Source organism: Suricata suricatta, chromosome 13 (genome assembly GCF_006229205.1).
Source record: "Suricata suricatta isolate VVHF042 chromosome 13, meerkat_22Aug2017_6uvM2_HiC, whole genome shotgun sequence".
Classification (NCBI taxonomy): Eukaryota; Metazoa; Chordata; class Mammalia; order Carnivora; family Herpestidae; genus Suricata; species Suricata suricatta.
In genome coordinates, this window is record NC_043712.1 from 60,512,498 (window position 1) to 60,528,314 (window position 15,817).

The 15,817-nt window shown below is 35.7% G+C and overlaps 1 protein-coding gene across 2 annotated transcripts in view; it reads right to left on the reverse strand.

The window, feature by feature from the left end:
* Positions 1-15,817, reverse strand: part of IL33 (interleukin 33) — a 62,076-nt gene that overhangs the window by 36,681 nt on the left and 9,578 nt on the right. For both annotated transcript variants that reach the window (XM_029920142.1, XM_029920141.1), the window contains exon 2: positions 586-693. In XM_029920142.1, the coding sequence (XP_029776002.1) occupies positions 586-682 (97 nt within the window). In that variant the 5' untranslated portion in view covers positions 683-693. The remainder of the gene's footprint in view (positions 1-585; positions 694-15,817) is intronic.

Consider the following 15,817-nt stretch of genomic DNA (forward strand, 5'->3'; position numbering starts at 1 on the left):
ATATACACACATATATATATACATATACACAATGGAATATTACATAGCAATGAGAAAGAATGAAATATGGCCATTTGTAAGAAAGTGGATGGACCTTGAGGGTGTCATGCTAAGTGAAATAAGTCAGGCAGAGAAGGATAGATACCATATTTTTGCACTAATAGGTCTATGAGGAGAAACCTAACAGAGGACCATAGGGAGAGGAAGGGGGAAAGAGAGCTGGGGAGAGTGAGGGACACAAATCATGAGAGACTATTGAATACTGAAAATGAACTATGGACTGAAGGGGGAGGGGAAGGGAGGAAAGGGGGTGATGGTCATGGTGGGGGGCACTTGTGGGGAGAAGCACTGGGTGTATTATGGAAACCAATTTGAAAATAAACTATTAAAAAAAAGTTGACTATCTATAGTCTGTCTAAAACCAAAGGCTGCTGTATTACATGCTTATGAGCCATTTCTCCTAATTTCAGCTCTTGTATTCTTAGTAGCTTTTGGCAAGGTGGCATGTATTAACATCAGGATCATAAAGACTTGATAACAGATAAATATAGTGTGTAAAACAATCAGAAAATCTTAAGTTCTTACTTCTCAACTTGGGAGATTTTACCACAGCCTTGTCTGCTGAGCTGTTCATCTTTGCTGGGGAGATTTTGGTGCTTGAATACTTCATTTTAGTCTTCATTTTTCAGGCTTCTGTAGATTAAAATATAATATTAGTTAAATTGTCTCAACTTGAAAATAAACAGAAACAACTGTGGCAAACTCAAAGTAATATTAATAACATAGCCACATAAAGAAAATAATCATTTCAGTAAAATTTGAACATAGTTTTCTGAAAATATTTCTATACTGGAATACAGTCAGAGGACAAAAAGAACCACAAAGAAATCTTAAACTTTACTTAGTGGGTTTATCGTTAGTGATATTATTGATTTTGAGATTCTGAAATGGTTTTGCTATATTAGAGGATAGAGGAAGTAAGTAGATGTAGTGATGTTACAGGATTTTTACTGCAGGGGAAAGGAGATGCAAATATAAAATATAAGAAGCTAAGGGAAAATCTTTGTTGTGTTATATCTGATTCAGCAATATCAGTATGCTTATCTTAGTTTCTAAACAGTTTTTGCACTAAAAAGAACCAGAGCTCGGGCTGGGAGTTAGAAGTGAATATAGAATATTTAGTAATGCCAGAAAGCAGCAAGTCATTCAAAAATTTGTGAGGTCATGTCAAAAGGACACAGGAGCCCCCTTAAAGGGTTTCCCACTGGCCAAATTTGGTATAGTCTGAGCATCAAAAAGAAAAATGATGGCAATTTACTATAAAGCATTTAATGCAAAAAGAAACCCACCAGTCCTCAAGAATGAGAAGTACTATGAGTAAGAATGAGGAATTTATTCATTACAGAAGGAGTTGTAGAATTGGAAAAATAACTCCTGTAGTCCACAATTTAATATTTGACTCAGGCAAGGATCATCAATGGTTGCTGTGACTTGACTATCAAACTGGGTGGCAGTATCTTACTGAAAGAATGTTTGTTCTCTGTTATAAATAGCAGAAAGCCTCGAATTCTTTCAGTAAGGTACCACTGAAGGTACCAGCTTGGCTTCATCATCAAGGTAAGGCAGTGGTGCTATGATTTGTGGAGAGAGCAGGATTTCTCCAGCTTTAAATTCTCCTCTATATTGCTTGAAATTCTACTAACAGTTACTTCTACTTGTGTTAAGCATTGCCTTCTTTTATTTCCCAGATTACAAAAATCAGTTTATCCCAGGAGTGGTTATTATTTAAATATATTACAAATTTTATATGAATCTGCTCTTTTCACAGGGTACAGAATGAGCATTGAGTTGCTGAATTAGAGGACTCCTTGGAAGATAAACTTCATACACTTTATTTTTGTCTCTGGACAGCTTCAAACTTGTTGAAATTTCATTGTTTTTGTTGTTGTTGTGATGGAAAATATTACACGCAATCATCTTATTTACACTGGGTTTCATGAGCAAAATTCTTCAATGGTAAGAACACTTAGAAGCAGAGAATCTTGATATCAATTTTCCTGAGCCTCTAAAACAATGGATGAGTAAGCTAAAACTGAAAGATTAAGTGCCTTGCCCAGGATTACCAAAGCAAAACTGGGACCAGAATCTAGTTTCCTGATTTCCATCGTTATGCCACATTTTTCCACCCGGTCTCCTCTCTTCTTCCTCCAAATGTAGAAAGAAAATAATCAGAACTGGGAATTTAGTTCAAATGCTTGACCAGTTGTCCAACTTCTTTGGAAATAATAAATTTCTAAATATGGTAGTTAATTTGTAATCATAACATATGGTATACTTTGGTCTTATTGTAGTTAACTTTAAATTATTTAGAAAATAGTTCAAATAATACCCTGCACACCTACTGTGTGCACTTTACTGATAAAATGAAAATTACAACATTGGATTGTTTTTCAGTTTATGCGTTTCCTTTTTTTTATCCAAGGATCCTTATGTTCTAGAAAAAAAGTTCTCCTGAGTGAACATTAAAAAAAAAAAAAAAAACCCAAAACAGACTGTTACATTTTCAAATAAATCTAGGAAATGTCCCTATTCCACCTCTTGTGAAGTCAGAACCACATTACCAAGTAAAGATGTCAACAGTCCTTCATTGAAGATTCCTGGGTACTTTAGTTTAACTAATTATTTTAGGCACTTATTTGATCTTGTAACTTCCCCCACTACCTCTATTAACAATACTGTTAACATGGACTATCTGTTAACATGGGCTAATTTGAGATAATATACTTGGAGGAATTCAGCTTTAAACCAAAATTACCTTTCTGACTTAAACAACCTAGGTTAGAAACTAAAATACCATATTTACAATGGAGTCATTGACACAGAGAAACTCAGCTGCTTTTTAAGAATCAAATGGTAAGTCAAAAGCATAGTCAGGAAATATTTTCAAATCCTATTTGAAAAAAAAAGCATTTCTTTAAACAACATACAAATCTTTAAAAAATACAAGCATTCTTTTCATCTTTTTTCAGACTTAAAATTTACTCTTTACTTTCCTATTTTTAAATCAGAAATATTTCAGAACACATAGCAGTATAAATATCACTGGTTCTTTTATGCTACTTTTCCCAAAAATATAGGCAAATATACTTGTACACTGGTTATGATTACTCACCTTAGATATAAACGAGAAGGGCTGGTCTTAAATAATGAAGTTTCTTGTCATCAACATTTGGTAGTAGTTGATGCAGTTATATTTCAGCTCTACTTATGTACACACACACTTGGATTAAGCAACATTGGGTGAGAGCTTTTGATGAATGAGGCAATGTAAATAGTGCTAGTTGAATGGGTTAGACTGAGTGGGAGTATATCTTATTCCCACAGCCAAATCCTAAACAGAACTTTTAGATTATTTTAACTACAGCAATTTCAATGTTATACTCAGTTAATCATTAATTTTTGTGAAACCTCTATGGCATTGACTCTTTATTGCTCAATGTAGAGCATACAAGGGCACAGATTATTTCATTGCTTTTCTCTTGTGGGAAGTTGAAAACTTTAGGTAATTTTTTTCTGATTATAAAAATGATGTATGTAATGGGTAAATGATAGGAAAGCATATATGCTATATTTCTTGACATTCTTTTTCCAAAGTAGAAATATCATGCATATCTATTTTGTCATAAAAATTGAACCTACCACAAATATTATTTTATAAGCTGCTTTTTTGATTTCCCAATTAATACTACAACATGAATACATGTCAGAAATATTCTTTTATAGGAGGCATTATAATTAGCATTCAATTATATAAGTATCCCATAACCAATCTTTTATTGATTAACACTTTGGCTGTTTCCACTCTTTCCCTTTCTTTTCTTCTTTTCTAACATCACCAATGTGGCAGCTGACATCAGCGTGTGTGTGTGTGTGTGTGTGTGTGTGTGTGTGTGTGTGTTGTGATTCATGGTAAAGCTTTGTATGTTCATTGGTAAAACAAATTCCTCGTACTGGGATTGCTGAATCAAAGGGTTCTTGCATCTTACATGTTGATAGATATTACCCTATTGAATTCCAAAAGTTTGTATTGATTTATAGTTTTTTCAACAATCCAGGTGCATGCCCTTTTCACCATTGTTTTAGGAGCAATGGGTATCATCGCCTGTAAGATGTTTGCCTTTCTAATGGAATTTAAGAAACAAAACAAACAAGCAAAGGGGAAAAAAAAAGAAGCAAACCATGAAATAGACTCTTCACCACCAGAGGGGAGGTGAGGGAGAAATGGGTAAAATAGGCGATTCAGATTAAAGAGTGCACTTGTGATCAGTGCCAGTGCTATATGGAAATATTGAATCACTATATTGTACACCTGAAACTAATATTACACTGTATGTTAACTAACTTTAAACTTTAAATAAAAACTTAAAAAAGGTTGCCTTTCTAAACTTTAAATAAAAACTTAACTTTAAATAAAACTTTAAGTTTTAGAAAGGTTGCCTTTCTAAAGAATGAAAAATATATCATGGTTTTGAATTTCAGCATCTTTTTAAAAAAAAAAATGTATTTGTTATTTAGGTGCCTGTATGGTTCAGTTGGTTAAGAATCGACTTTAGCTTAGGTCATGATCTCATGGTTAGTGAGTCTGAGCCCCATGAGTTCCAGCCCCTCATCAGGCTATCTGCTGTTACCACAGAGCCCACTTTAGATCCTCTGTCTGCCTCTCACTCTGCCCCTCCCCCACGCACACGTATGTGTGCTCTCTCTCAAAAATAAATATTTAAAAATCTATTTGTTGTCAACTTTTGTAAATTATTGTTTTATAAGAAACCTTTGTAAATTTAGAAATGAAAACCTTATCTCTATACGTGTTGAAAAATTTTCTCCAATACCATTTGTTTTTAGACTGTTAATGGCATTTTTTTTTTTGCCATACATAAATTTTCAAATCTTATGTGGTCAAACTTAATCACTGTTTTAGAATTCCTGGATTTTGTGTCCTGCTTCAAAATACCTCCCTTCTTCTAAATTTATAAATAAATGTATTACATCGTTCCCTAAAATTGTATCATTTACTACTTACCACCTACATCTTTGATCCACTATTTTTTTTACTGTAAAAAAATAAGGGATTTCCCCCCCTACAGTGCTTATCTCCAACCTCACATATAATCCAATTTAAACAAAGTGATGTTTCATGTGTTATGTTGGAATTAACATGCAAAGGGCTATGAACACAGCAGTAAGGAGTTTCAATTTTATCCCATAGCCAACAGGAATATTTTAAAAGTTTCTTAAGCAAGTGAAAAGTGTTATAAAAACTGTTTCATGAATGTAATTTTATGGTTGTGTGAAAGAACATCTGAAGGAATGAAAGGAAAAAAGATAGAAAACAGAGTCAGTCAGGAAGCCAATTAAAATAACCCAGGCACAGTGAGAGCAGGGCCAGGGCAATGTTAGTGAGGCCAGTAAGGAGGGGATAAGGTAATGAAAGCAACAGGCATTTTATAGAGTCCTTGAATATTAGAGTGAGAAAAGGCCCCAGAGATCCCTTTTCTAGCTCCACTAAGTCACTTAGCTTCTTAGTGACAGAGTCAGGATTAAAAACCCAAGTTTCACTCTCAGTTCAGGGTTGCGTCCCCTACATAGCCTCCATAGCTTTTTTTTAGGATGTGTTTGTATCATCTCTAGACTGGGGGAGGAGGAGGCAAGGGAATTGAAGGAGGTATTGGTGGTTCAGGGTAGGAAACTCAGGTGGGGAGTTCATTGTCAGGCATAGGTAATGAGTATCATGTGGGGCAGATGGAGTTTGAGGTACTTGAGGAGTATTTACACGGAAATTTCAGCACTGAACAGGAATTAGGTTGTGGGTGGATGGGTGAGGCCAGTATTAGCTGTGTGGATTTGTTCCTTTGTTACCGCATGAGAGTTAATGACATAGGAGCAAATGAGATTATCTCAGCTGAGTGTGGAACAGAAATATGGAACTATAAGAATTCTTACATTTAAAGGGTTAGAGAAGATAAGGAGTTAACAAAGAAGACCAGAAAGAGAACCAGAAAAACCAGATTATATATTATGAAGGCTAATAGAGAAAACCATCTCAAAAAGCAACATTTGGTGATGAATAGTACAGAGACCCAGCTGGAGATTAGAGACCTTTTAGAAAGACCATTAAGCATGGGAATCTTCAAGAAACTGTGGTAAATTGCATAGTGTAGAGGAGGAACTGAGACTTTTTCAAGAAATATAGTAATGATAGGGAAATGAAGAGAGAAAGGTATTTGGCCAGAGTAGCATGGAGAAGGGAAGATACTGCTTACTAGTTAGACAATCTTGGGCAAGGTACTCAATATTTCTAAACTCTCAGTTTCTCCATCATAATAGTTTTCTTCAGAATAATTTGAACTCAGTGGGTCATTGTGAGAATTATATGAGAAGGTATCTTAAGCAGTTGGGACAGTAGCTAGCACATAGTGGGAACTTAATACATGTTATTATTATTACTATTATTGATGTTTTTATTGGGATATGAGACTCTTGGGCATGTTACAATGCAGAGAGAAAATGAGAATGAAAGAGAGAAATGAAAAGGAGAAAAGTGATATAATAAAGTCCCAGAGGAGACAGAGAGAAGAGAGCCCTAGTGGAGGAGTTGACTTTGAAAAGGAGGAGGCATTCTTCTTTCTGTAGTAGAGGAGGAAAAGCAAAAGAATGGTAGAGATGTGAAGTTTTAAGGGACAAGAACTTGACAGTCTTGTAAAAATGGCTTGAATCTTCATAAAGTAAGTTGTGAGAAGAGCTACAGAAATTAAGAGAAATAAGCATGTGTTTTAATTTCTGAGGATGAGTAGAAAAAGTCTGAAACAGTTTCTTAGAGAATGTGAAAGGGAATTTAGTAAGAAATGGGGAACTACTGTTCATGGATATTGAGTTTCAGTTTTAGAAGATGAAAAATGTTTTGGAGATGGATTGTGGTAATGGTTGTTTAGCAATATGAGTGTACCTCATGCCATTGCACTATATACACAGAATGGTTAAAATGGTAAATTTTACCACAATTTAAAAAGTGATTTTAAAAATAATTTAAAAGTGGGAGTGGGAGAAGTAGAAGGCCTGGAGGTTGTTTGTAAACCAAGGAATTCCAGTGTTCTCTATCTTGGAGATAGAAAAGTTCTGATAATAATGGTAGTGAGGATAAGATTTTGCAGGTGAGCTGTAGAAGAATATTAGTCATCAAAACCGGCACTGGAGTCACCAAGAATGACCTCAGCAGCAGCACCATCAAACAAAAAAGGACTTCAGGGTCTCTGTCAACCCGAATGGAAAGGAATAACATAAGTAGTTGGGTAGTTGGACCCAGGGTACGGGTTAGCAAGAGCAGTAGAAGATAAGAAATGTGTCAATTCTCTATTGTCCCTGGGAGATGGGCACACAAGGAAAGGGAGTGGATTTTGAGAATAGTGGTATCACCAAGAGAAAGCCTCATTTTAATTAATAAAAGGAAATAGAAGGACCTATTTAAGGAAAAAGGAGGGAGATGATATTCCAGAGGAAATGATACACATTTAAATTATGGGGGAAAAAAACCCAAACAACCTGAAATAAGATTTTAATCTATCAAGAAATAATATCTTGCATAGAAATTCATTATCTGGTGATTCACATCTGAGCAACAACAAAAAATGTATGAAGTGTAGTCATTTCCCTGAATTGCAGTGTTATGTTTATTTTTTTGCCTGGTGAAGGCTCCCAGAAACTTACACATTCAACAAATATCAAGTGTCCATTACTTGCCAGGGCCTATGTATTCCAACTCCATTAACTCATGGGACACTGCATGAAAAGTTTCATTTCATTGTCTTATTATCTACATTTGATCAACTGGAAAATCATTTATTGATTACCACCTCTCATATGTCAGGCAATGCCCTTTGATAAGCTATTTCCTTCTTTTAAAATACCAGTACCCTTTATAATGTTAAGTTAGCTATTGGCTTCTCTTTTTTTATTGTGAATTTTACTTGTAAAATAAATTCATTTAATTAGATTGATTTCTTGTGAAGAGGGTTGTTATTAACATGCAGAATTCATAAAAATTTTTTATTAAAAATACATGTTAATTATGGAAAATTTGGAGTATAAAAGATAAAGTTCATCATTTGATGCCATAAAAAGTAGCTAAATGCTTTGGAAAAAAAATGCCTAGGGGCACCTGGGTGGCTCAGTGAGTTAAGTGTCTGACTTAGGCTCAGGTCAGGATCTCTTGGTTCTTGGGTTTGAGCCCGTGTCAGGCTCTCTGCTGACAGCTCAGAGCCTGTAGCCTGCTTTGGATTCTCTGTCTCCCATTCTCTCGGCCCCTACCCTACTCTCTGTCTCTTTATTTCAAAAATAACCATTAAAAACATTTTTTAAAGAAAAGTAACATGCCTAGTAATCCTTGGAAAGAAATTCTGCCCTTCTAACATTCCAAGAAAAGTCCCAAATGATGTTGGATTTGTACATGTCTATACTACACCACAGAGTGCTGCCTAGTAATCATAACAACAGTAATAATTCAAACACTTGTCTAGTGCTGGGCTAGGTGCTGGGGTATAGTAGTGAACAAAACAAAGTTTTTCCTGCCTCCTGGAGTTTACTCTCTTTTGGAGATAAATGTTGAACAACTAATCATGCAAATAGATCATTTATTTTATTTTTTAAAGTTTATTTTTATTTTGAGAGACACACAGAGAGAGAATAAGAAAATGTGTGCACAAGCAGGAGAGGGGTAGGGAGAAGGAGAGACAGAATCCCAAGCAGGCTCTGCACTGTCAGTGGGGCTCAAACTCATGAACGAGTTGAGATCAAGAGTTGGATGCTTAACCGACTAAGTCACCCAGACACCTCATAAATAAATTATTTATAAACAGTAATAAATTACTAGTCTTGTAATGAAGATAAAGAGTAGTATTAAAGTAGTGTGATCACAGAAAGTGGCATTTATGTTGCACTCCAAGAGTGTGAAGAATTATGGAAGAGAGGGGACAGAGAGTGCTTTCTGGGCAAAGAAAACTCCAGGGTCAAAGGCCATTACAGAATTTGTAGTATTTAAGGAAATGAGAGGGCTACTATGGCTGGAGCATTGGCAATAGAAGGGGACTGAAGCCAGGTAGGGCTGGGCCCTGGAGACCAGAAGAAGGAGCTTGGATTTTATTCAAAATTCAGTGGGAACACAATGAAGGATTTTTAAGTAATATGGGATATGACTTGGGTTTTGTTTTTTAAAAGAGTGCTTAGGCTGTTAGATGGAGGGTAGGAAGAGGAAAGAAATGAAATTAACAAGGAGTCTGCATTAGTTCAAGCTCTTAATAATGGTGGTGGTGATGATGATAGTGATGATGGCAGTTACAGTGTCTTGGGCATCTTCTGTGGGCCAGATGCTTTACATATGGTTATCTCTAATTGTCACCATGACCCTGGTATTTGAGTATGATTGCTTCCATTTTAGAAGTGAGGAAATACAGACTCAAAGAAATTAAGTGTGTTGCGAAAGACCACATAGCTAAGATCTGAACTCAAGTCCCTCTGGTGCCATGGGAACTATTGGTAGAATGAGGTGAAATTAAATTCTTAGGCTTAAATTTCATTCACCACCTTGTCAAGCTTGCATACTTTTGCATGAACAGAGGATCTATCAAGGTATAGTGAGGTCATACAAACCCTTGTTGTGTACTAGAAAATTACTGGAAGAAGGCAGTGCCCCACAACTTGTCCTGGCTGGTAGGAGGGACAGGAAATAGGGAGAATGACTAAGATTGACAACGCTATATGACTTCATTCTGGGAGATTTTACAGGAGAGCAAGAGGGAGAGGGTGAGATGGGAGGGTGATCACATTATTATTCCCCTGGGTATAGTGGTTTCACTTCTTTCTTGGAGGAGATCAGAAAAAGTGATGTGGAAGAAAGGGAGGTTGAAGTTTGGGGAACAATGAGATAGCATTGTCCCTGTTCAAACTGAATCACTTCCTGTTCCTGACTCCCTGGAACTCTGAAAGTTTCTACATGCCTCTTACCTGGACCCATGATAGAACATTTTTCCCAAGGAGAGGAAACATTATAAAGAAATTTGGAAAATCGGTATATTATTTGAGTCAAACCCTTTGTGAGAGGAGGAGAGGAATGTTACCAGTTTTCAGAAAACCTTTCTTTGTTTTTTTACTTAGCATTTGTAAAGCACTTCTGTGCTGTCCCACAGTATTCTAGGATGCATTCTTACCCATTTTTACTCACTGGCACTACCTGCCCCTTCAACCTTTCTAGCCTCACACAACATCCCCCTCCACCCCCACACAGACATACTGTGCATTTTACACCCATTGGACTGCTTACTGTTCTTCACATGTTTGTACACTTCCATGCCTTTGCACAAGCTGTTCCTCTTGCTAAAGATGCCTCTTCCTCTTTGCTTGGTAAACTTCTATTTAACTTTTAGAGGCCAGTTCAAATGCCATTGTTTCCCTAATCACCCACAATTAAACAGAATTTATTGCTTCCTTTCTTATTTGCTTATCATATCCACCTAAATTAGTTTTCCTATCTCCTCTGCTGGAATGCTAGCGCCTTAGAAACAAGGGTTGTACCTTAGTCACCTTTGTTTCCTAAGCAATTATTGATAGCAGGCACTCAATAAATGTTGTGTACTTTGGATCTGTCCTTGCAAAAACCCAAAAAATAGGTAAGACAGGTATTACCCACTGAAGAGATGTGGAAATCCTGTCCAAATCCTAAATATTTGGGAGTGGCAGAGTTGGAACTGTGGGTTGAACAGTATAGAATTGGCACTACTACATTTTGACCTACAAAAATGACAGTTTTATATGGCTCAGTCAAATGAAATCCAGGTCTTCTTGTTCCTGTGTCAATGCTCTTTCGAAAGCATTCAAGAAAGCTGACTTTCTGTTTCGTCTATGGCTCTGTCGTTTTCGTGTGGCCAAACATTTTGAATTGTTCAATTCAACGTATTGCTTTTACTCTCCTCCAGTACCCTTCCCCATGCCTCACTTACTTTGGAGATCTAGCTATGTGTTGAACCAAATCTTTACAATTTTTGAAGAAGCAGAAGAAAGAATGACCTCCATTCCTAAGCTTAGATTCAAGATTTACTCCCTCTCTGCAGGGCTCTTCAGCTCTCTCCTTTTCTCAAAAATGAGGAGGGTGCATAAAAGCCAGAGTCTTCCCATCCCTTTGACTCCTTCCTGTGCTCCTATACAGGCTTCCACTTCAGCCCCTTCCTTCTCCTTTCCCTGGACCTGCTTCTTCAATACGAGCAGCTGCATCACCCCTTTACCCACCCAAAAGATGTCAGCCTCAGAAGAATGTGCAAGTTCTGCTTAATCCTTGTGCCATCCTCTTCTCCTTTCACTACCTTACAGTAGATAGGATAATGTGGTTAGACAAGGAGGGAATTAACTAACCGAGGGTCACGTCTTGTCCTAGGCAGATCTGAAAGCCATTGCTTTGGCTACATTGTGTCTTAGGGCAAAATTATGGGGAGAGAGAAAGTCTATAGAGTCTGTAGTATATTTTTTCTTTTTTATGGATTCAAAAAAACTCTTTCAGTGTAGAAGAAAGCAATGTATGGGAAAGAAACAACATGGAACAAATACATCTTTGGTTTTAGTTAATTCCAAGGTTTAAAGTTGAGATCATTTTTTTTTTTACTTAAAAGTTTCTTTGAGTAAAACTGGACAAATTATATAAAAATTATGAATGTTGTAAAAATTTAGTGGAGAATAAAAAATTCAATAGGCATATGCAGAGTTAAAAGTTCTTCTGTGTTTTTATAAATTTGCCCTTAGATAGTGGTTACTATGTGCCAATTATTGTACTAAGTACTTTATATAGTTAACTCAATGATCATAGCAATTTTGTCAAAAGGATATGATTATTTTCCTTATTTTACAGGTAATGAAACTAGGGGACAGAAATATCAAATAAATTAACCAAGTTCTCCTGGCTAAAACCTGAACCAAATGTTTTCAGATTTCATGAGGTGCTCTAGAAAGGAGTGGAGGAATCCAAACCTCTTGGGTTTCAGATCTTCCTCCTTATCCCCCACAATGGAGCAGAAACTCCTTATCCATAGTTGGTTTCTGCTTAAAGTTTACTTGGTCAAGAATATTTTGCTACAAGAAAAATTAAGGATTTGAGAATATGGCATACATCCATGACACCTGAATTATTTAACCCTGTAAAGGGAGAGTGAGTCTAAAGTCCAATTCGTATACCATCAGTGGTGGTCTCATCGGTGAGGAGATTTAGCAGCATCATAAGAAGAAATCATTATACTTTAAGGTTGGAAGAGGGAATTTTCAAAACTTTTTTGGGAGTAGAAACCTTGTCTGAAAAAGAAATATTGCATAGAACCCCCAAAGAGATTTAAAAAACCAGTAATTTATTAATATGATTATATAAACATAATCATATTTATATTTTTAATTTTTTAATATTTGCCCATTGTAAAGTTAATTAATCACAGACTTCTCTTTTCAGCATAATGGTAGATTAGTTACTATGACCAATCCTCCTCACTTAAAACAACTAAGATGCTGAAACAAATATTTTTAAAAATCTTTTCAAACTCATTTGTTGAACTGGAATGAAAGTAAAGAATGTATAGTTTTCAAAACACTGTGAGGCAAGACACCTTGGCTTTTTCCTTAAAGTTGTCTGCTATATTCTAGAGACAGGGTAGACAACTACATGAAGTTCAGGGCCCAGGAGATAATGTCCAAGATATGCCTAATGGGGATTCTAATAGGAAACTGCATGCCGTAAACCTGAACATGCAAAGGGCTGCACTTGAAGTGTAAGGGTAATTGAGATAAATAAACCTCACCTACAGAAAGGAACTGCTAGGAAGCTCAGGTAGATGGAGAGAAAAATTATTCTTTTGAGGATTTATCTCCTCATGAAAAGTCAACCCCCACATGGATTTGAAGTTTGAAACCACACTACCTGTGTGTTTCCAAATGCATAAAATAGATAATTAAATGTAAAATGGTTTCAGGTTGGTAGGATCCCAAGACAAATGGGAAAGGTAAACACAAATCCTATCTCGATGAACTCAGCTGCAGCCCAAGCCACAAAGTATTCATCAACACCGAAGAATTTCCAGGGCATATGAATAGTTTATGGTCAAGATTTATAAAACAAATAAAAATATTTGGCACTATGATGAGAGCCACAGAAGGAAGAGACAGCAGAAGCCAACCTGAAAGTTGTATTAGAACAATCAGAAATGACATATAGAATAACTGGTTTAATATCTTTAGGTAGAGTTCTAAAAATATTAAAAACATGAATTTGAAAAGGTCCAAATAGAATGTCTAGATATAAAAAATGCAATATTGAAATTAAAGCTTCATTAAATAGCAGATTAAATGACAGATTAGACATAGTGAATTAGATGAAGAAGAGTCAGTGAACTAGAAAATGTATCTGAAAATATTCATTGGATACATTTTAAAGATACATAAAGAGAAAATATGAAAAAGAGGGTGAGAAACTTGGAGGATGGACTTGAACAGTCTAATGTGTATCTATCTGGAATTTTAGAAGAAGATGATCAAATAGGGAAGGGAAAATATTTGAAGGTATATAAATATTGAGAACTTTCTGGAATTACTAAAATACTCCAATCCTCAGATCTAAGAATCCTCAACAAGTTTAAAAATTTAAAGAAATCCATTAAATAATGAGGAAGGTTTTAGAAGATGTAATTAAAGCTGAGTCACAGAAAATAGTTCTGGCACAGCATTCTGTAGAAGGTGACAAAAACAAGGTGGGAGCAGATGCAAAATTTTAGCCTGAATAAAGGCTTTTCAGAGTCATACACATGGAAAAAGCAGGTGACAAGCCACAGCATGTGTATTATCTTGAGTCACTAAGTGGTGAATTAGTGTTCAAAACTGGAGATGAAACACAATCTGTCTTGCTTCAGTTCACTGCTTTAGACCTGGCTTTTTTTACTTTCTAAAAAGTTTATTTGTGCCTAGATCCACAAAGGAAGACAACTTGCAAAGGTACTGTCCCAAGAGAAATTTATGTATCATTTGTATATATATTAAAATTTATCATCTCTGTTCATGAAAAGATAGTAATTGCATCTACGTATATGTATGTATGGGAGATTTATTTCTGAGTATAAGAACATCTCTGAATTGGCAACAATATAAGCAAAACAGAGTGCTTAAACAAGGATGAAAACTTGCCCATTAATGTTAGCCCAAAGCCTAAAGTAATTTAATAATTGCAATTTTGAAATTCTAAGAAGGATACAAATTTTGGGGCAGTATCTTAAATTCTAACAGGTGACTTGTGTTTGTTTTTCAAGAGAAACATGAGTTTTAGACAGGCGAAGATTTACATTTTGAAGCATATCTTCAGAGTACAATGCAATTAATGTATCTTTAAGTTGGCTCATTTGTAAAGAGGTCTGCTTGGGTATGGTACATTTTTCAGCCACATAAAACATTGATGAGGAGACATTTATTCCAGATACCACATACATACATATAAAGCCAATGAAAGTATGCCTAACTACAATTCCCAGTGCACAGAAATGTCACTTAGATACTTCTAGAATTGACTCTGAAACTAATAGTCTTCATTTGAAGGCAGCTTTGGGAAACTAAGGAATAACAAGAGGAATTTCTAAAAGGATGAGCGAGATATTTATGGAAATGGAGAAAGTGGAACTCAAGTCTCTAAAATTTAGAAACAATAGAACCAGTCTGAAGCAGCAGCTGAGGTAACATAACTTTGCATTGGTGGAAGATAAATGTGGCAGACCTCCTTTAAAAATAAAAATAAAAAAAATTTTTAAATGTTTCTCTTTAAAAATGGAAATCATTCTTAAAGTCAAGTATTTGCTAATTACATTATGAAGACTAAAGAGAAGTTTTGAAAATAAATATAAAAGTTTCAAAAGATAAGTTTCAGACTCTTGACACCCAGCAAGAAGATAAGAATCATCCTTGTGCTAATAACCAAAGCAGTCTGCCAGGGAGCCTTTACTATTTTGATGTCACATGCAGAATATCAAAATGATCTGGTTTATCAAACGCTTGTGATAAATTACACAAAGCAAATACTTTGTTAAATTATATGTCATTTGAACAATGTTTTAATCAATAAAATTAATCAAGGTGGATTACTATTAGCTCATAATGATTAAGTAATAACCTTGCCTAAGTTTTCTTAGAAGATGTGGCATTCAAAGCCTGTAAAAAAAAAAAATATCTCTTTCCACCATCTTGGGGGCCTGCTGGGAACAGTACTCCTAGAACAACAGAAGGCCGTAGTCCAAGGCCATTTTTGCTGGCAATAAGCAGGATCTCGGGAACCAGAGGGAGCACACAGCTCTTCTTAGAATTAAAGGTGTTTACAAAAATAAACTCAAAATGGCTGAAGGACCTGAATGTGAGACAGGAAACCATCAAAACCCTCTAGGAGAAAGTAGGAAAAAACTTCCTAGACCTCCAACGCAGCAATCTCCTACTCGACACATCTTCAAAGGCAAGGGAAATTAAAGCAAAACTGAACCCTTGGGACTTCATCAAGATAAAAAGCTTCTGCAAGGCAAAGGAAACAATCAAGAAAACTAATAGGCAACCGACAGAATGGGAAAAGATAGTTGCAAATGACATATCAGATAAAGGGTTAATATCGAAAATGCACAAGGAACACACCAAACTTCACAATCACAAAACAAATAATCCAGTGAAGAAATGGGCAGAAGACATGAACAGACACTTCTCCAAAGAGGGCATCCAG